General features: G+C 47.0%; 1 protein-coding gene across 1 annotated transcript in view; it reads right to left on the reverse strand.

The window, feature by feature from the left end:
* LOC310796483 (contactin-associated protein-like 2) overlaps positions 1-22,273 on the reverse strand; it is a gene marked incomplete at both ends in the record, with an annotated part of 775,066 nt that overhangs the window by 296,280 nt on the left and 456,513 nt on the right. Inside the window, one exon of the mRNA XM_083658673.1 lies at positions 12,267-12,429. Coding sequence (XP_083514799.1) covers positions 12,267-12,429 — 163 coding nt within the window. The remainder of the gene's footprint in view (positions 1-12,266; positions 12,430-22,273) is intronic.

Below are 22,273 nucleotides of genomic sequence, written 5' to 3' on the forward strand. Positions count from 1 at the left end.
TCCTGCTGCTCCTGCGCGCGCCCCCGCGGCCTGGAGCTTGGGGGCTCGTGCATGAGGATGCGGCTGCCTCCCGCTTGACTGGCCATGAGAAAGCGCTTCCAAGTCGGACTGATAATATAAACAACATCATTTGAGCTTATCCAGGTAAGATATTAATAAAGTAATGACACATTCAGCGGGAAACTAACTATAATTAAGACATGTGCCAACTTTGACGACATTTGGTTCAGTAGTTTAAGAGCAAACAGGTTTTTTTTACTTCCTGACAAAGTTTCTGTTTTGGAAATTCGAGGTCCTGGAACGACAGCGGCGATATTCCTTATTAAACATACAATTAAACGTTAGACATACGTAATGGTAGCAGCTACAGTACGGTACAGTGCGGCTACTACACTATTTGTGTATGTTAAGGAGTCTCGTGGCCTGCGGGAAGAAACTGTTCCTCAAGCGATTTGTGCGTGCTTTCGGAACCCTGTATCTTCTCCCTGAGGGTAGCAGGGAGAACAGGCTGTTGTGGGGATGGTTTGTGTCTTTGATGATCTTCAGGGACCTCCTGAGGCACCGCTGTTTATACAGTTCATGCAGATCTGGCAACTCACATTCTGTTACGTGCTGGGCCGCGCGTCTCACTCTCCGTAGTGCCCTGCGGTCCATGGTGGTACAGTTCCCGTACCAGGTGGTGAAGCCGCCAGTCAGCAGGCTTTCAATGGTGCCTCTGTAGAAGTCCCTGAGGATTTCTTTCCTTAGCCCAAATTTCTTCAGGCACTTGAGTCCGTGTATTCGCTGTTGGGCCTTTTTGACGACAGTGGCGGTGTGGCCGGCCCAAGCCAGGTCCTGGTGGATATTGACTCCCAGGTACTTGAAGCTGTCCACCCTTTCCACCACTGTGCCGTTGATGGTGATTGGGGGGTGTGCGCCCCCCCCCCCTCCTGTAGTCTACAATGATCTCCTTGGTCTTGGAGACGTTCAGAGAGAGGTGGTTGTCCTGGCACCATTGTTCCAGGGCCCCCACCTCCTCTCTGTAGGCCGTCTCGTCGCTCCCCGAGATCAGCCCCACGACTGCTGTGTCGTCTGCGAACTTCACGATGGTGTTAGAGGTTTGAGTCGCCACGCAGTCGTGGGTGTAGAGGTCGTACCAGAAGGGGCTGGAGACGCACCCCTGGGGCGCTCCTATGCTGATGGTCAGTGGGGAGGAGGTGAGGTTGCCCACCCTCACCACCTGGCGGCATTCTTACGTAGGTGTCCTTCCCCTCCAGGTGGGACAGGGCGGTGTGGAGCACGTGTGCTACTGCATCCGCTGTGCTCCTGTTGGGGCGGTATGCGAATTGTAGCGGGTCGTGGTCCGGGGGGAGTGTGGGGCGGATCTTTGATATGACCAGCTTTTCAAAGCACTTGCTGGCTATTGGCGTGAGGGCTATTGGGCGCCAGTCATTGAGGCTGGTCACTTTCTGCTGCTTGGGAATGGGGATGATTGTCGCTGCTTTGAAGCAGCGACCCGGGGATGCCGTCCGGGCCGGCCGCCTTGCGAGGGTTGATACGCAGGAATGACCGGCGCACCTCCTCCTCAGTGATGGTGAGAGGGCGGTCTGGGTCTGTGGGGGGGGGGTTGGTGGTTAGGTGGGGATGGGAGGGTGTTGGGGTGCTGAGGGGTGGGGGGGAGGGGGGGGGTGAGGGGAGGTGGGGGGGGAGACGTGGGGGGGAGAGGAGGGCAGTGGGGGGGGAGAGGAGGAGGGGTGGTGGGGGGGCGGAGGGGGGGGAGGAGAGGAGGGGAGGGGTGGTGGGGGGAGAGAGGTGGCAGGGGGGGAGGAAAGGAGGGGAGGGGTGGTGGGGGGGGAGAGGTGGCAGGGGGGGAGGAGGGGAGGGGGGGTGGTGGGGGAGGAGAGGAGGAGGGAGGGGGGTGGTGGTGAGGGGGGGGGGTGGTGAGGGGGGGGGTGGTGGGGGGGAGGAGAGGAGGAGAGGGGTGGGAGAGGAGGGGGGGAGGAGGGGAGGCGCTCTGGCAGAGGGGTCGGACCTGGCGTAGAACGCGTTGAGTTCGTCTGGCAGGGTGGGTGACTCATTGTTGTTTTGCTGTTTTACCCCTTTGAAGTCTGTGGCAGCATGGAGGCCTCTCCACAGGTGTCTGGGGTTGTTGGAGTCCAGTTTTGCCTCCAGCTGCCTTCCATATTCTCTCCGCGCTTTTTTTATTGTAGCTCGGAGGGCGTATTTCGTCTGCTTGTATTGTTCTGGGGTCCCGGACTTGAAGGCGGTGGTCCGGGCGTGGAGTGCAGCCCGGACATCACAGTTAATCCAGGGTTTCTGGTTTGGCATTATTTTGGTTATTTTTTGGGGGATTATGTCCTCTGTGCATTTTTGGATGAAGCCTGTTACCGTGTCTGCATATTCGTCCAGGTCTCCTGCAGCCTTGAATTCTTCCCATGCTGTTTGGTCGAAACAGTCTCTCAGGATGTCCTCTGATTGGTCTGACCAGCAGTGGGCGGTTCGGAAGGCCAGGGGGTGTCGCTTGAGCTGTTGTTGATACCTGGGAACGAGCAGGATGGAGGCGTGGTCCGATCTGCCGAACGGGGGGCGGGGGGTCGCCTTGTAACAGTGTTTGATGTTCGTGTAGCACTGGTCCAGTGTGCGTTCTCCCCTTGTGTGGAAGTTGATGTGCTGATGGAGTGAAGGCAATCGCTTCCTCAGGTTGACTCGATTGAAGTCGCCTGCCAGTATCATTGCTGTTTCCGGTTGTTTGAGCTCCTGTGCGCTAATCGCGTGGTGGAGTTCCTTGGCTGCGTTTGTTGCGTTGGCTTGGGGGGGGGGATATAAACTGCAGCAAGGGTGACTGACGTGAATTCCCTCGGACTATGATACGGTACACATTGGAGCATAACGTATTCCAAGTCCGCTGTGCAGTGCGTTTCAATGTTAGTGATATTCGCACACCAGTTCTTGTTTATCATCAAACACACGCCGCCGCCCCTCACTTTCCCGGAGCGCTCTTTGTCTCTGTCTGCCCTATGTATACTGAAGCCGGGGATTGTAATGGTATGATCCGCAGTGTCGGCTGAAAGCCAGGTTTCAGTCAAACACAGGACGTTACATCTCGCTATGTCCATTTGGAATTGTGCCCTTGCTCTCAATTCACACATTTTATTCTCCAATGATTGGACATTAGCCAGGAGAATGCTGGGCAGAGGTGGTTTATACGCTCGCCTTCTCTGCCGTGCGAGGAGACCCCCTCGTCTTCCTCTCCTCTGTCGTTTGAGTTCAGGGAATCCAGAGAGGTCGGGAGCCGTCCAGTTTTGTATGGGATGTTTTTGCGCATTTCTGATGTTTATCAGCGCGCCCCTGTTGTACCTACGTACGGTGCTGATGCCGTCGTTGTTATCGTTGTTATCGTTGTTGTTATAGTTGATGTTGTCGTTGTCCTCCATCTTGTTGGCCCAGTCTCTTTGAGGGGTGGGAGACGCAGTGGGAACAATAGAACGTTAGACCGGCGGTAATCCACAGTAGTCCACGCTGTTGTTGTGTTCTCTTTTTGCCAAGAAAAGTGCACTTGCGCTACTATGTACACTGTATAAAAGACACTGATATATACACTAGTTATTTACAAAGCGAATAGAAGCAACGAAATTATAAACTAAAAAAAAGACCTATTTCCTACGAAGTTCACGGAGCTCGCTCAGCTGGTCGCCTCCTCTCCTGGCGCCCTCCTACTACTACTACTACTATCAGAGCAGCAACATCGGAATAATAGCTACTACAGCTGCTGAAATAGCCGTACCCGGCTAAGAGGTTCTGAAGGGGTCTCGGCCGGAGGTGTGGGACCCAGGCAAGGTGAGGGGCAGGGCGGGTAGGGGTTGGGTGGTGGTAGCCTGGGTAAACCCAGCCCCCAGTGACCTGCTCTCAGACAGACCCTGCTCACTAGTCAACAGGTCTGAGAGCAGGTCACGTGGGGGCTGGGTTTACCCAGGCTAGGGTGGTGGTAGGGGTGCTTCCCTGGGTGTCGGGCCGGGAGAGAAGCTCTTAGCCTGGGTAGGGGGTGGCTGGCCTGCTGGGTCGTGCATTTAGACACCCGTTAAGATAGGCACAAAACACCGGCCACATGTTCTGTGGACCAAGCTTCGAAGAGGAAGGAATGCCCATGATGAACGAGGTAATGGCTGGGAGAGGTTAGATCCAGCCGGTCCCTGACCGCCTCGCTCAGCTGGTTCTGGTTGTGGGCTATCGGCATTGCGGTCTGGTAACGCTAAAGTTCCGGTTGCAGGGAGCTGGATGTCGATAGTGGTAATTAACACATGAATTACGGTATTATTGAACACAGTGTGTTGATGTATGTGTTGATGAGGAATTAACTATGATGATATAGGCATAGCCTACTTAATTAATAGTAATTCATATATGACTCAGTGTGTTCATCAAACATACCTTTCATTAGTTGATGATGCGGTAAGCATCAATTAATGGCTTAATTCATGATGAGTTAAGCATGCATTCATGCACATGTTTGCACCAGTATTGTAAAGTGTTACCGGTAATTCTACCAAGAGAATGGTGAACACATATAGCGACCTCTGAAACTGAGTGTGTGTGTGTGTGTATGTGTGTGTGTGTGTGTGTGTTTTGGGTGTGTTTAAGTGTGTGTGTTGTCTTCCCATGCACTGTTAGTGTGTATATATGAATTGCATTCCTGCTTGGGTCCTGTGTGCATTTTACTCAGTGTGTCAGCATGAGAGAGCAAGTGTGTGTGTGTGTGTGTGTGTGTGTGTGTGTGTGTGTGTGTGTGTGTGTGTGTGTGTGTGTGTGTGTGCATGCGCGCATGTTTTTGCTTCATCTACCATCTCAGTCTAAACAGAATCCCACAGTGGAACGGCATTGATCAAAAGGAGGTCAGACAGGGCTATTGAACTGCCTTCTCAGACATTCAGATTAGTTAGATGGTAACAATACACCCATTTATCTTGCATGGCAGCACAGGGCCACCTCAGGTACTGCAGGCTTCAGATACAACATATAGACGTAATAGAGGTGGCCACTACTGCATGCAGCAAGGTTAGGACATGTTAACTGGGACAACATGAATGACCGTAGTTGTTAACTAACATGTTGTATCTCTTTATATATATATTTATATATATATATATATATATATTAGGGCTGTCAGCGTTAACGCGTTAATCGCGCGTTAACTCGAATTCCTTTTAACGCCACAATTTTTTTTAACGCGCGATTAACGCATGCACTTTCTTTGAAGTTTGAGCCTTGGTCCGACCCATAGTTTGGGAAATCAGGAAGCATTAACATTGATATCAAGCAGAAACAAAGCTCCGTGAGCAGAAAAGGAGGAAGAACATGGGTATATTGGCAAGTTCAGCTTCAAATTGAGAAAGATGTCCTGCATTTTGGGTGAGATAGAGAGAGAGGGAGCGCGTCAGCTCTCCCTAGTTGTGTTTCCATTACCCTCAGAAATGCGCAAAATCTAAATATCGCAATAGAAATTGGGTAATGGAAACACGTGAATTTCGAAAAACCTCCCAAATATCGCAAAAAGTTTTTTCGCTCTCATGAGGTGGTTTTTCAGACGTGTCGATATAGAAGTTTATCGCAAAAGTGTAATGGAAACACATTTTTCGCATTTGCACGTCATGTGACCCATATTATCCCTTGGAAAAGGAGCGGAAAATAAGTTTGGTAAGTAAGGTTCGATAAGCCGTGTCAAAACCTCCGCAGCAAGTGGAAAACTTTGAAGCAACGCTACCTAGCAGAAAGACGAGTGTTATGCAAAAGCGTAGCCGGGCAAATTAGATAATGTTTAATGGCAGAAATCGGTCCATGGTGACAGCAGGCTGCCTGTGTGCGCGCATTTGGCACAGCGGCGAGATGAGAGGATGAAAAGCACACACTGGTGCGGTGGTGCTGTCTGAAGTGAATACAGTGACTGTGAGTAATACATTGCACACGTTTCAGGTGCAATTATAGAACCAAATCAGCCTTTTCCCCCCTCCATCTCTAAATCGGACCAGTTGTAGGCTATTAGGCTACCTTTTTTCCTCTGCCTGTCGCGCTGACTGCATTCACGCAGCCAGCAACATTTTGCGACTCATTTTCTTTTGAATTGATAATCAGGCTCGTTTATATGCATTGTAACTTCATGTTGGGATTTGCATTGACCATTGGTTGGATTTGAGCATGCAGGGGACGGGATATGGGGCAGATCCCCGTGCGTAATCACTGTGGCAGCTGCTGCAACGGGGAATCACTCAAACGCAACTTCAATGGAAACGCCTACAAGTCGCAATTGTACATTGTCGAAGTTGTAGAAATATCGCAATTCTTTTGCGAAAAACTGTAATGGAAACACAGCTCCTGTCTGTCTCACCGTGGCAGAGAGAGTGAGAGACAGACAGATGGAGAATGAGGGGGGAGGACAGAGAGGGAGAGAGAGAGGCAGAGAAGCCCCCAGTGACCTGCTCTCAGACAGACCCTGCTCACTAGTCACAAGGTAGTGACTGAGAACAGGTCTGAGAGCAGGTCACTGGGGGCTGGGTTTACCCAGGCTAGGGGGAGAGAGCATGCACGCAGCTTCTCCTGTCTGTGGCTGGAGAGATGTAGCCTGGTAAACCGCCCGTCACGTGAACTCACATTTCATTTGGTTCTCCGTGACGGTCTGGACCCGCACATGCAGTTAAGATGATTGGTCGAGCCATGCCGGGCCGACGAATCAGCGGCAGCCGTAGGCGGGCTCAGGCGGTGGGTACATGGTCTTTGTAGTTCTTTTCACTCGTCAACATGGCTGCCACCGCGGAAGTGACAGGCAGTCTGAATGAAATTGAATGTAACGTTCCCAATTATATGTATTAAATTCTAAAAAACGACCCTCAACATTTGGGAAGGCTAAGCCACACAACTAGTTATAATCTAACTAAATGCTTTGAAGGTGACTTTACGACCGTGAGGACTCAATCAATGAATACCACGGAGATCATCCACAGGCACCTTCGGCGATCTGATTGGTTGAAGTTAACACCCACCAGCGGTGATAGACAGATGGGTCATCCAATCACCTGCCAAGTAGCTTGGAAAAAGTACCCGCCTCCGTCAGCGGGTCTAGTTACTTCATTCCCAGATCGACTGTTTTAGTGAAACCTATGTGGAGCTATACCGTCCATCTGGCAGCGTCAGGTTAGGAGAGATGTAGAGGATAGCACCAATTAACTTCACACAGTGCAGCCTGAGAGATGTGTATTCCCAGTAACTACTAGCAATAATAACAATATTACCAATGGCCAAATACTTACCCATACTAATGATAATAGCTACCCATATTAATACAATAGTGCATCTTTGCACAAAGCTCTCAGGTTTAAGGTAGCCTACCTCGGTTTAAGGTAGATTTAGAACGGATTAAAAATGTGATTAATTTGCGATTAATCGTGATTAACTATGGAAATCATGCGATTAATCGCAATTAAATATTTTAATCGATTGACAGCCCTAATATACATATATACAGTATATATATATATATATACTGTATATATATAGTATATATATATACCGTATATATACAGACACACACACACACACACACACACACACACACACACACACACACACACACACACACACACACACACACAGTATACCTTGTTAGCAATGTTTATTATCTCCCATTCCCAGCTGTCATGTCTTCTTGAATATACTTTGATATGAAGTGAAATAACATGCAGCAGTGGGATAAACTGTGGTACAGATCAGCATGTTTCTGGACTGGATTGGTTTGGTGTAGTTACCGCCCCCCCGGACCCCTTGGCCTATTTCTCGAACAACTGGACTCCCTCCTCTCCTTCTTCCCGGAAAACAACACCCCACTCATTCTCATGGGCGATTTCAACATACAATCATCCACTCTTCACTCCTCGCACTTCCTTAACTTCTTTTCCTCCTTTGACCTCTCCCTTTCAGTCTCCCCCCCCCACTCAAAAAGCTGGAAACCTACTCGACCTCATCTTCACCCGCTCCTGTTGCACCACCAACCTCACTGTCACCCCTCTCCCTATATCTGACCATTATTTCATTTCCTTCTCCCTCCCGATCTCCCTCCCCACCACCCAGCCATCCCCCACCCACTCTATCACCACCCGCCGCAAACTCAGATCCCTTTCTCCGACGACCCTTTCCTCTGCTTCTCCCCTCAGCCCATCAATTCTCTCTCCTTTCATCTGACGAGGCCTCCACTTTACTCCTATCCTCTCTCTCCACTGCCCTCGACTCCCTCTGCCCACTCATCACCAAACCCGCCCGATCCTCTCCCCTCGCCCCTTGGCTAACTGAACCCCTCCGAATCCACCGCACTAAACTCCGAGCAGCTGAACGTACCTGGATCAAATCTCAAAACCCCAACGACCTCACAGCCTATCACCTAATCCTTTCCAATTTCACTTCCGCAGTCTCTAGCGCTAAAACCTCCTTCTTCACCTCTCTTATCCAATGTTCTGCCTCCAACCCCAGCAAACTGTTCTCCACTTTCTCTTCCCTCCTCAACCCCCTCTCCCCCCCTCCTCCCTCTCTGCTGATGACTTTTCAACCTTCTTCACCAATAAGATCCTGGACATCAGTTCATCCTTCGCGCCCCCAGTCTCTCCCATCATCAATCCAATCTCTCCACCCACTATTTCCAGTCTCTCTTCCTTCTCTCCCCTCTCCTCCGAAGAAGTTCTGAAACTTATATCATCTAATCGTGCCTTCTCCTGCCCTCTCAATCCCATCCCTTCCTCCCTGCTTCAGTCCATCTCCCCCGACATCTTCCCCTTTCTCACTTCCCTCATTAATTCCTCTCTATCCTCTGGTGTCTTTCCGACTGCACTTAAGACTGCATGGGTGAACCCCTACTGAAAAAAAACATCCCTCGACCCCACTGTCATTCAGAACTACCACCCCGTCTCTCTCTTGTCCTTCATTTCCAAAACACTCGAACGTGCAGTATCCAACCAACTTTACATCCATCTCTCCCACAACAATCTATCTGATCCTCTCCAATCTGCATTCAAACCCGCCCACTCCACGGAAACTGCTCTCCTCTCTGTCACTCAGACTCTTCATTCCGCCAAGGCTGCATCCCTCTCTTCAGTTCTCATTCTTCTCGACTTATCTGCTGCATTCGATACCGTCAATCACCAAATTCTCCTTGCCACTCTCTCCGACCTGGGTTTCACTGGCTCTGCACTCTCTTGGTTCTCTTCTTATCTCTCCCACCGCTCCTATCAGGTCTCCTGGAGAGGATCCCTTTCGACCCCCTGCACTCTTTCCACGGGTGTCCCTCAGGGTTCTGTCCTTGGTCCTTTTCTCTTCCTTTTCTACATGACTTCACTCCGCCACGTAATCACATCCCACGGTTTTTCATACCACTCATATGCCTTGCCTTATGGACATTGGCAGATGGATGTCTAACCACCACCTCAAGCTCAACATGGAAAAAACTGAGCTCCTCCTCTTCCCTGGCAGTGACTGTCCTTTAACCGACCTCTCCATCTCCTTCAATAACACTACTGTCCTTCCATCACAAACAGCCAGAAACCTTGAAGTCACTCTTGACAATCAACTATCCTTCACTACCCATATCGCAACAATAGCCCGCTCCTGTAGATTCGCCTTCTTCAACATTCGCAAAATCCGCCCATTTCTTTCCAGACAAGCAGCTCAAATTATCATCCAGTCACTCATCCTGTCACGTCTCCATTACTCCAACGTTCTACTGGCTGGTCTCCCTGTTTCAGACATTCAACCCCTCCAACTCATTCAAAATGCCGCAGCCCGCCTTGTATTCAACCAACCTAAATTTTCCCATATCACCCCCCTCTTTCATGAACTTCACTGGCTTCCCATCATTGCTAGAATAAAATTCAAAACACTGGTTCTGGCATACACAGCAGTTCACCACACAGCCCCTCCGTACCTACAACCCATGGTCAGTTTCCAGATCCCTCACCGCTCGCTCCGTCCCTCCACCAGCTCAGGACGCCTCGCCCCTCCCCCCCTACGTGGTTTTAACAGCTCCCGGTCACGCCTTTTTTCTCATCTCGCCCCCAAATGGTGGAACGAGCTCCCCTCTGAAATAAGAACGGCCAATTCACTTCCAATTTTCAAAAAACAGTTAAAAACTCACCTTTTCAGATTACATGTTCACCCCCTGTAGTAACCTCTCTAGTCCCTATGCACTTTTGATTCATACGCACTTCTTTTTTTCCTTGTTTTTTTCTTGTTTTTTATTTTATTTATTGCTGTACTGTTTTATAACTTGGTTGTATGTCGCTTTGGAGAAAGGCGTCTACCAAATATCAATAAAGTAAAGTAAAGTAAAGTGTAGTGGACTACACGACATGATTTATAGAATGGTATAAACCTCTTTTTTATTGTAATGTGCAAGTGACGATGTCTGTCTATTTCCTGGCCGGCTGTAATTGTTATTTTCCCTCGGGTAATCATGTGACTATGAGTCATCAACACCATGAGTGATACATGCATTGAGACAGGGGGGGTATATATACATCTGACAGAAAAGACGTTAATAGAGGAACACATGAAGGACAGCTCTCCTACTATGCACTCATTAATTCGCGCTCCACCCTCCCTTTTGGGCAAACTCGGTAGAAAATATGGCCCAAGTCCGTCAGAAACAACGGGGTTCCTCTGCCTTTCCGACATGCTGCCACTCCGAACGTTAACTTCAATTATTCGGACTGGCAGTCGTTCACCTTAGAAGCCGCAATGCCGACCTTAGGTTTAGGCGTGGGGGTGGGAGAGGTTAGGTTTTGGGTTAGGGTCTGGGGGAGGTTAGGTTTAGGCATGGGGGGAGGTTAGGTTTGGCGTGGGGGCTGGGAGAGGTTAGTGAAAAACGGGGAATATAGACCCCCTTTCTGAGTGCCGATATTTCGGAGTGGCAGAACGTCGGAGTGGCAGCACGTCGGAGTGGCAGCATGTAACCAGAAACAACAGCCAGCTTGACAGTTCAGCGCGCCTAGATGCTGAAAAATAGAACAGACGCCTAAACGATAAATGCAGCGCAGCGTAGGCGCAGCGCGAGCGTGGCTTCAGCGCAGCATGGCAGCGGTATGTGTGAACGCTCTCCTCTGTTAACAAGGACGCCTAAATTTTATGTGTTGCTTAGGCGTTGCTTAAAGCGTCGCTCTAGGCGTGTGTGTGAACCCGCCGTTATGCTTAAACTAACACATGCTGCTTAAACGTTGCATAAAGGCATCCGATTCCCTGTAAAGAGGCTGGAGGGATGGACGATTCGCTCTATATGGCAAATCTGTCCCAATGTGTTTCTCTGGCCTATGATATGGGAATAAATTAAAATGTAAACAACTTGTAATGAATATTTCCAATCAGCCAACAATGGGACTAGAGCTGCAACAATTAATCGATTAATCGATTAGTCGATCGACAGAAATATAATCGACAACAATTTTGATAATCGATTAATCGTTTTCAGTAATTTATTAAGAAAAGTCAAAATTCTCTGATTCGAGCTTCTTAAAATTAATGTGAATGTGTCCTGGTTTCTCTCCTCCTCTATAACAGTAAACTGAATATATCTTTGGGTTGTGGACAAAACAAGACACTTGAGGACGTCATCTTGGGCTTTGGGAAACACTGATCGACATTTCTTCACCATCTTCTGACATTTTATAGACAAAACAACTAATCGATTAATCGAGAAAATAATCGACAGATTAATCGATAATTAAAATAATCGTTAGTTGCAGCCCTAAATGGACGTACAGTACTTGGTGGAATTCCTGGTGAAATAGAGGGCAGATGTGTGGCACATGTGCAATGTGTGATTGAGATTGTTAAGCGCTTTGAAGCATGGCACGCATTCTCTTCTTTCTCTCTTGAATGAAGGTAATGTAGTGTTTACACACATCCCCTTTACACTGTGAATCCACCACATCACATATATCCATTTATCATTATGACATGTGCAAACAAAAACCACACACAAACATATGACTGTGCCGCCACGCAAACAACCAAGGCCCTCAGTAATCAATCTTCAGAAAACAATTCAGAGGCTCCACATAATTGCCTTGTTTATATGAAACTCCCAATTTAAAAACAATTTGATTTATGACATCGATTGTTTTATTGTTCCACATGTGTATGTGTATCTGCGTTTCTGCATGACTAAGTGTGTGTGTGTGTGTGTGTGTGTGTGTGTGTGTGTGTGTGTGTGTGTGTGTGTGTGTGCGCACACGCGTGTGTGTGAGCATTATTAGTCTCACCTGTCTATGATTGCACACATGTCCAGGCTGACATTCTCAAAAGCTCCCACAATGCCTTTCTCCACTGCATGCAAGTCGGCGGGTTGATCGTCCAATAGGATTGCTTGCATGCAGCCTTGGTAGGAACGCTGGGATGGAGGGAACAATGTCTGCAGGAAATACCCTGAAGCAGAAAAGAAAAGAACAAAACCATGTAACTAAGCTTTAGAGAACTGTTTCATATCACAAACCATTGAGAGTCATGTCTGAAAATGAATTGAATGGATAGGAACTGAACTACAGAAGGAGGAAAGCAAGGAAGGGAAGGAAAGCAAGGGATGTAGAGTGGCTCCAGAGGAGCAACGGAGAGAAGGAGGGCTTCAGGAATTACCAAGTGGGGGCAGAAGGCAATAAACACGGAAAGAGGGATTCATTTGCTATAACACACAGAGAGAAAAAGACCTGCAAAAGCACACATCAAACCAAACGACGACATCATCCTTGACAAGGAACACACTGGGCTAGTCCTTGGTTATGGTCATTTCACAGCCATGAACCTTCACCAGTCCTCTTGTTTTAGAGCTTATCCACAAGGCCCATTAGCCTTAATACGAGAGCTAAGGCCACGATGGACTAGAGGACTTTATAGGTGCTACTATAATATACCTTTATGAGATACACCAGTCAATGGGCTGTCCAGAGATGCACCGGGCCTTGACTGCAACAGGGACAAGGCTAGGACAAAAGCCTGTGTGTGTGTGTGTGTGTGTGTGTGTGTGTGTGTGTGTGTGTGTGTGTGCGTGCGTGTGTGTGTGTGTGTGTGTGTGTGTGCGTACCTGCAAGTGTCATTATATGCTGTGTAGGAGACAAGACAGCTTATGGATTCAATCTGTGCCGTAAGCACACAGGTCAGTCATAAAACACTGCCTCTCAATGACATCTCCATCATCTGGATGTTACAGGCTGTCACACTCACTGGCATGGCTATCAGCCTCAAGGCCAAGGAAAGGTAGGTGTGTGTGTGTGTGTGTGTGTGTGTGTGTGTGTGTGTGTGTGTGTGTGTGTGTGCGTGTGTGTGTGTGCGTGTGTGTGTGTGCATGCGTGCGTGCTTGTGTGTGTGTGTGTGTGTGCGCGCGTGTGCGGGCGTGCTTGTACCTGCACACCTGGGGCCAGATTCACCAAGGTGTTCTTAAGCTAGATCTTAAGAAATGACATAAGAGGAACATTTAGGATATCATTTACATCCTGATTTTTGCTGAAATCTTCACTGTAGCCAGGTGGTGCAGCAGCAGCTTCACTTTCATCTGCACCTGGCTACAGTGAAGATTTCAGCTAAAAACAGGGTGGGAAAATATGTCATTTTCAAGTCAACTTGTCATCTCAGGGCTTGTGGAGACTTGCATTATGCCAGGTGAGCAGTGAGGAAGCATTTTATGTATTTTCTTTATTTATTTTTTAACGTTTTTGCTCATGGCCCGGTTCAGACTCAGCAGACAGCTCTCTGTGCCTGCTGCAGCTGGAGTGCAGTTCTCCTATCTCGGTGCGCGATGCGTCCAGAGTGCTTTACCCAGTACACTGACTCAGTGTACCTCATAGGAATCCACTTCAAACAAACCAACATATCCCTTTAAAGGGATAGTTCGGTTTGTTTGAAGTGGGGTCCTATCAGCTAGTTCGATACACTAACTTAATTAGGTACAGTGTTCTGGAGGCTGGGCGCATTGTGGAACAAGACCCGGCACTCAGAGCAGCAGCCAAACCAGCCTTTTCTCTTTAAGTACGTGGGGTCAACAACTAAAACGTAATTTAGCCACCTAAAACAACGGCCACCTAAACAAATCGATATCCGTGTACATGCACGCTCTATTTTGACAATTTTCAGAGCTTTACTTTTCCGCAAAACAGCGGTTTCATTCGGCACTGCTTTTTCTCCCAACCGTACAACTACCGTATTCCTCCGCTAAAAGCCTGCACAAAGCCGCAGCACTGGATTACTCCGCAGATCAGCTGTTATTTGGGGGTATTTTATTTCTCCCGGTTTGTTAGTGAAGACACAACAAATAGAATACACGAACGAAAATATGAGTGATTTTGATAGCGATGATATGCCATTCACCTTGGTGACAAGAGGATACAATTATGAACCAGATAGAATACAGAAGAGGAACTTTTGCAGAGAGTGAACAGGCAGAAAGAGAGATGCGCCCGCTGCCTAAATGCCGGGGTGCCCTGCAGACCTTTTTCACCATTCCCAGGATAAATTGTGGAAAACGTCCCAGACCAGAGAGGCCAGGTGACTTGTTGTCTCTAAAGTAAGTCAGTGTTTTATCTCTCTTCTAAGCCTTCCTGTTTTGTAAACCGCGGCTCTGTGCTGGCTTTTAGCGGAGGAATACGGTAGTTGTACGGTTGGGAGAAAAAGCAGTGCCGAATGAAACTGCTGTTTTGCGGAAAAGTAAAGCGCTGAAAATTGTCAAAATAGAGCGTGCATGTACACAGATATCGATTTGTTTAGGTGGGCGTTGTTTTAGGTGGCTAAATTACGTTTTAGTTGTTGACCCCACGTACTTACAGAGAAAAGGCTGGTTTGGCTGCTGCTCTGAGTGCCGGGTCTCGTTCCACAATGCGCCCAGCCTCCAGAACACTGTACCTAATTAAGTTAGTGTATCGAACTAGCTGATAGGACCCCACTTCAAACAAACCGAACTATCCCTTTAAGACTAAAGTTAAGGGGAGAAATGGCACTTGAGAAGTTTTTTTTCTTAAGGTTTTGTGAATCCGGCCCCTGGAGTTTGTGGGCTGGAAGACACTCAGCAAAGTTCTTTTGTTTTCCAGCAAACAAAGCAGCCTCAGAATAGTGTGTGTGTGTATGTGTGTGTGTGTGTGTGTGTGTGTGTGTGCGTGCGCGCCCAAGTTTATCCACTACCTCACATCTCCTCTTGTGATTTTCATCCCCCCCAACAAAAAAGGTTCTCCTGTCATCCTTGCCATCTGTCTCCTCTCGCCCTCCACCTGTCTGCTGTCTGTATCCCCCGATGTGGGACAGAGACAGACACAGAGAGAGAGAGAGAGAGAGAGAGAGAGAGAGAGAAAGACAGACACAGAGAGAGAGAGAGAGGGAGAGGGGGAGGATGAAAGAGAGAGAGGAGGATGAGAGTAGAACAGACTACAGCTGGCTGGCAGCTCTTTGTGTCCTGTGGAGAGCATATGAATGCAGGGGAAACGTGGCCTTCCTGACAGTTTGGCAGAATGACTGAAGAAGCTGAGGAGCGATGGATGAATGGGCGCATAGATGCATGTGGTTAGGCTGTGGAAGATGACAGCAGGTTCTGTTGCTCTCTCTTACTAAACCACTGAGTGAGTGTTGCTGAAAATAACTGAAAACTGCTGAAAAATCAGTTTCAATTTGTTTAATAAGTGCAATTATGATTGTTCTGCATATTCATTTAGATTGTAAAGAGTCTTAGTGGCTGAACACACCATACGCCAAAGCCATGCCGAACTGAAGCTTGAAGCAGACTCAAGCTGATCTGATGCCAAAGCGGTCACACCAGAAATAGTCTCTTTTCCTCAGCGGCCGGCTCGGAGCTGCTGCTCTGGCCCCTCCCACCCCTCACAAATTGCATTGACTGCCTCCCTGGCGTGGCATGCAGCCGGTATGAACGGACTCGCCTGTTAACAAGGACGCTGAATTGAAACTGCATGGCTTTGGTGTGGCTCTGGCGTTAATTGCTTTGGCATATGGTGTGAACAAGCACTTAGGCAAGTTTGGCTTCATACATACATTGTTTCGGTGACCTTCAGTACACACTGGAACACCAGGACCTGTGCCCTAAGCAGCTGCCCTTCAGTCACTGCTTTATATCTTCCCAATATGGGCATGGCATCTATAGGATCTGCTGCTAGAGGAGGTAGCATGGAAATCAGCCAACATGTGACAGGAGTATAGACATATTGACTGAGTATTCTTAAAGTACAACCCGGCCCCGAACACACACACACACACACACACACACACACACACACACACACACACACACACACACACACACACACACACACACACACACACACACACACACACACACACACACACACAGAGCTAAAAGAAATGTGCTCAGTGCTCACCTATTGACTAACTGCTGCCATCTCTCCCTGAGATATTATCCAGCGATTGATTCGAGTACAAGACATTTTCAATCAAAACGTTACATAAACTGTGATGACTCATTCAGTTTAGAGTTCTCAACGGTCCTAAAAAATGTAACCCGACCCAACCCGCTTGAGACATGGACCGAGCTCAACTCGCCCGCCGTTGTCACATAGAACACTCAGCCCGAGACCGACTCAGCCCAACCAAAAAAAAAAACAGTTATTAAGACTCATTAAGACTCATTACATTATAGAAAATGTGCAATTAATGTCGGCGCAGCTCTAATACAATGGAAACGGTGTGTGTGTTACTGCCATAAATGTTTTTCATCTTTCATGCTATGTTGTTATGGGTATGGTTATGGGTATGCTTCTTCCTTTTCTGGCTCCGTGGCTCGCTCTCCTGCATCTCGGGGCTGCTGCGTGCGTAATTATGCAGTGTACTGAGAGCCGCTCTCTTTGAAGTTAAATTTTGTTGCACCAGCACACATTTTCTTTATCAGCTTTTTAAAATTCATAATGTATATACATTGAATCCGACCAATTTAGTCCAATAATTCATGAGAGAATTGTGAGTATAAATTTCTTTCTGCCAGCATTCGTCATTTTCCCATTGGAGCACATAAAGACACATGCTTCCCTTCCGTCACCGTCTACTTAATGGTGAGAGGGACTTCAGCTGTAGGCTACTCGTGACAAAACCAGACATGGATTTCTGACCTGAAGAAGGGGTGGCAGCGCAGCAGGTATGGCGGCTGAGGGAAGAGAGGTGCCGGTCTCTTGGAGTCGTGTTTGAAGAGCACCTTGCATTATTTGCATTGGATGTATAGGCTATCCCTACTGCCTCGCCGTCTACGTCCACCACAGCATAAAGAGTTTTCCAGACTTCTGACTTAAACTCCCTCCCCCCACTCCCGACGCTCCAGGGTGTATTCATCCCTTGTCTAACTTTTTCTTTATCGTCTTAGCATCCATTTTGTCAGGTGGTCTTCTTCACTCACAGTAACTGTTACTTTCTTTCTTATCAGTGAAGTCATGTCACCTCATTAACTCCCTGCCCCCGCTGCAAGCAATTAAGCATCCTGCCATAGCTGTGGTGCAGCATAACAGCTCAGCAAATGAGAGAAAATAGCCTAATAAAAATGAATAACTGCATTTAACATATTAAGAATATATAAGAATACATTCTTATTTGACTCAAACATTAGCACCACTGTGCAGTCTCTGTGTGTAAATTATAGTATTATAGTCCTAAATATAGCCTATCCTATATTTTTTTCCTCCCAGCCCGAGCTCTGCCCGACCCGGCCAATTAAGATAAAATCTCAGCCTGTGCCGACCCAAACCCGTCGGACTGAGCGGGACCTGACATTCGGTGTAATTCAGTTACATCATTTCACAAAACTGGAATACACATCTTTGGAAGAGCATGTTCATAAGGAACATGGCTGCTCAAACATCCATGCACATGCATCGAGAACAATGTATACTGTACATGCCAGAGGTACACACAAAATCATGCACACACACACACACACACACACACACACACACACACACACACACACACACACACACACACACACACACACTTACACTGATCCCAGGCTGCCCTTTGATAAATGTGGGCTTCAGAGTCTCATGTCTAATACATCACAAGCTTTAAGAAGAGGAATGGGTCAGACTGTGCAGAGGCAGGACTGGGAGCGGGAGGTATACCATATTCAAGTATTATGGTATGAATCCACACATGTTTTTATAATAGCGTTGTAATGATATATGTGCCCCCCCCTTTCTTTGTCCATTGAAAAATTGCACATTGAAGCAGTGGCAAGTATGATATATATACATTTGAAATAGGCCATTTGAATAAAAGTAGCATGATGGCAATTTATTTTATGAGATCAAAAGATGCCACATCATAGTGTAACTTGTATTGGAGAAGCCAAGTCAAAAACTGTGAATGAAAAAAGAAAAAGCAAGAACGCTATAATGCGATTCTACAGAGGCAAATGTCCCACCTGCATCTGCATTAGATATTTTTCCCACACTTCTGCAGAATTTATATATGCACCCGTGCACATGTGCATAAGATGTAACAGAAAAAAATGATGTGACAGAAAAGTATATCTCAGCAAATCATTATTTTATGCATCTTTCCAAAAATGATGAAAAAAAGAATGAGCCAGATAAGAAAAGGTGTTAACAGTTTGTGGCACAACTCTTGCAAAGACTAATATTAGTGAGGAAGCTGTGCCACACATCAAACAGCAACATGTCAGCACAGAGCTGTCTTCAGGGTGAAGCTTCCCATCATTGACTATTCTCTCTTATCCTTTTGGCCTCTGTTGCCGCACTGAAAAGAGCAGGACTGTTTGTGTACCAGTCCTGTGTGTTGGCGTGTGCGCGTGTGTGTGGGTGTGTGTGTGCGTGTGTGTGTGAGTGTCTGTCTGTCTAGCCTCTTGAGAAATTCAATCTAGAGCTGTCTCGTGTCAGTCACTTACAAATTTCTCTAAGCGCAGCGTCTGAAGTGAGAAACTACTCTCCGTAAAATAGGCTTTGGGTTCAGGAGACTGCTTCTAAAAGCAGACACTCGGGAGGGTAGAGGGGTGGAGAGGAGTGGGGGGGAGCTCGACCGTGGTAAAGAGGATGAGAGGGATGAGCGGGAAGGGGAGAGGACAAGGGGGAAGAAAAGGAGAAGAGAGGAGAAGATGAATTGAGAGAATTGAAGAGACGGAAAGAGAGGAGGTGGACCGAAGAGGAGAGGTGAAGGATAAAGGAAAGGATGCATGTTGAGGGTAAGAAGGCACAGAGCCAAGCCCTATCCTTCCGCTTGCATCTAAAGAATAAGTCTATGGGCCTGTCTGATTCACAAGTGAATGGGCTATATAGGTGGACATTTCTAGATAGGAAGTTGTAATTAGCCTGTCTGAAACCAGTTTGATACATATGTTCACTGAATTTGCAACCTTTCTAGGTACATGTTTTTGGTTCAATTTCGAGGAACCATACCATGGTACATTTGGTGGGTTAGGATATCCCACAATATTTTGCGATCCTTCCAATCGACCTAGAAGAACGAAGCTATCCCCCAAACCTCCGCCAATGGCGACGCCCATAAAGGTTCCCGCATCAGAAAAAAGTGAAACATCCATTCGCTAAATAACAAAACATCATCACTTTCATTTCATTTTTATTTTAGAATAGTCAATCGTGTAAACCATTACTTCATTTCAGTGCATCAGTTGTTTGTACGGTGTCAGGAAAGTCACTTTTGATGGATAGTAGGAAGCATCCTACTGGACTGTAATGTGGACAGCAGCCGGCTAGGTTGCTAACTAACGTTAGAAAACTTGCTCTGCCCGCCCCAAAGCAGGACTACACAGCCAGGAGGATAACAGCATGGCAGACCTTCAAGTGTAAGTGGAGTTTGTTTCAACTGTGCTTTATTAAATATTAACACATTCCCTGCCAACAGTTTTTTTTTTACTGTAGGTAGCTTCTGCCAAGGTTTTTTTTTGAGGATTCTGGCTCATCTTTCAAGATAGATAGATAGATAGATAGATAGATAGATAGATAAATACTTTATTAATCCCGAGGGAAATTCAGTTGTACAGCAGCTTCCAGTTGCACATACAAATAACAAAGTACATATGAAGGATCAAAATCATGTTAAAATACTAAAAACGAAGAGATAAAAAAGATAAACAAGATAAAAAAAAGTTAGTAGAGCCAGAGGATTCTTTTCTGTTAGGATTTTGTGAACACAAAATATCTCAAAAGAACTAATAGAATGTGTGCTTTCTCTGTCTAAAAGAGTTAGTTTGTAGAGTTAGTAGTTATGTAGGCATTAGCAGTTGAATACAGCATGGTTTCAGCATCTGAAAATGAAAGGTGAGAAAAATGCCTTTTTGTGAAATTCGATAGAACAGTCACTTTAACCATTTATTTTTGGCATCAGTAAGATGTCAGACATCTAAACAATAGTTTTGAACAGTAATTTCCTCCATAACAGCAGGAAACCCCCCTCTCCTTCAAACTCCTCCCTCCGTGTGTGTTCTCCTCCTCCCTCCGTGGCTGCAGCGGGCGTGTCACAAGCGAGTCTCTCCCTGTCTGTGCTGCCTGGCTGCCCCTCGTCGGGCGAGTCTGGATGGGCTCGCTCGTTTCTTGGGGTTTCGGTTGAGAGCTTTGATGAAGCTTTTGCGATTCTGGGCTTTATGCTGCGTGTTTCAAAGTGTGTTCCACCCAGTCTATTTTTGGAACCCCCCACCGTTGTGCGCCAGCGCGAAAGCGTTTTCGCCAAACCATTCTACAGTATGAGAATGGTTTCCTCACGCTTTTCCCTGCAGTTTTGGCTCGCTTTCTCTAGTCTGGAGAGCACTGTCGCCACTTAGTGGGTCGGTGGAATGGGTTGTACACGTTCGGTGGCTCCCATATTTTTTTTGACGAGTTAACTCGTCGACGGCAGTCAACCGTTGTTGTTTTTTTGACGAGTTAACTCGTCGACGGCAGTGAACGTGTTAAGCTGTCATTACTTAAAGGGATACACCACTTTTTTTTAAGTTTAGCTCATTTCCCACATCCCCCCACATAGCCAAGAAACCCCCTGCCTTTACCGGCATTGTCCATGCACATGAGCATACAGTGAGCTACATCTAGAAGTTAGTAATTTTCATCATAGAATGGAGGCCAATGGTATCGCTGTTAAAAATCCGCTAAAACACAAATCTCACGGCGCTAAAATACATGTTGTGCTTCGGGGAGTCACCTCACGATGAAATATCAATCCGAAATGCACATAGCGGTGTCTTTGAAGGAAAATAGACAGACGGCACTACTTAACACGGCGGAGGGGCACTGATCTCACACAGCGCCTCAGGCACCATGGAAACCAATGTAAACCAAAACAAAGGACACTGCGATAACTACTAATCATGGCGGACTTTGTGAGAGAGGATGATGATGATTACTACTGGACAAACCAAGACCCCGAACCTTATCTATTTGAACCAGAATATACTGAGGAAGAACTACGGGCTTTAAACGCAGAGCGGGCAAGACGAGAGGCCGAGGCAGCCGAACAGTCGGCGGCCGAGGGGAGAGAACGAACCGGGATGGACTGGTGGTGTCGATGTGGAGCATGCCAGCCGATGCCGACAGATATAGAGTGTTTCTGTTGTACTTAGTGGCACTTAGTGCTTCCATCAATGGAAAGACTAGATTTATCTGGCGAAGAGGACAGTGAACAAAGAGAATGTGTCACAATCAAGATTTTTCAGCTCTGTCTAATCCTGCGGTTGTAGAAATCTTTTTCCATGTACCCAAAATCAACTGGAAAAAATGCCCCATGCCGGCTGGACCTAATGGACAGTTATCCATCGAGTAAGTGACCATAATAATGTACTTTTTTGCATGTATGGGGCACATAGTGCTGGATATTACCTCATTCAGCTGTATAACAAATGGTCTCTTCATCATGTATAAACGAACATGTAGGCTATCATTGGGTAATAGGCTACTTCCATAATAGTTTGGTTATATAACCTATTTATTAGGCAACTAATTTATTATTATTTCTGTATCTAGTTATTGTGTCTAGTGGGGTATTATCTGCAAAGCCCTTTGAGACGTTATTATGCATGATGTCTAAAAATAAACAAGAATTGACATCCGCTTGTTTTTGTTTATCAGTCAATACAGATTGGTGGCCTATCGAATAGTGTTGGAGTGGGCCCTGAAGGGAGAAACTTTGGCGAGATGGAATCGGAAGCCCTTGCCATCCTGTGTCGTCCACCACATTCGCCGAAGATATCCTTCAGAAACGGGGACTTACATTGGGTTCAGAGAGGCAGAGGATGCAATGGATATGTTGTAGCTGC

Source organism: Poromitra crassiceps, assembly GCF_964638095.1.
Source record: "Poromitra crassiceps genome assembly, chromosome: 2".
NCBI classification, from domain to species: domain Eukaryota; kingdom Metazoa; phylum Chordata; class Actinopteri; order Beryciformes; family Melamphaidae; genus Poromitra; species Poromitra crassiceps.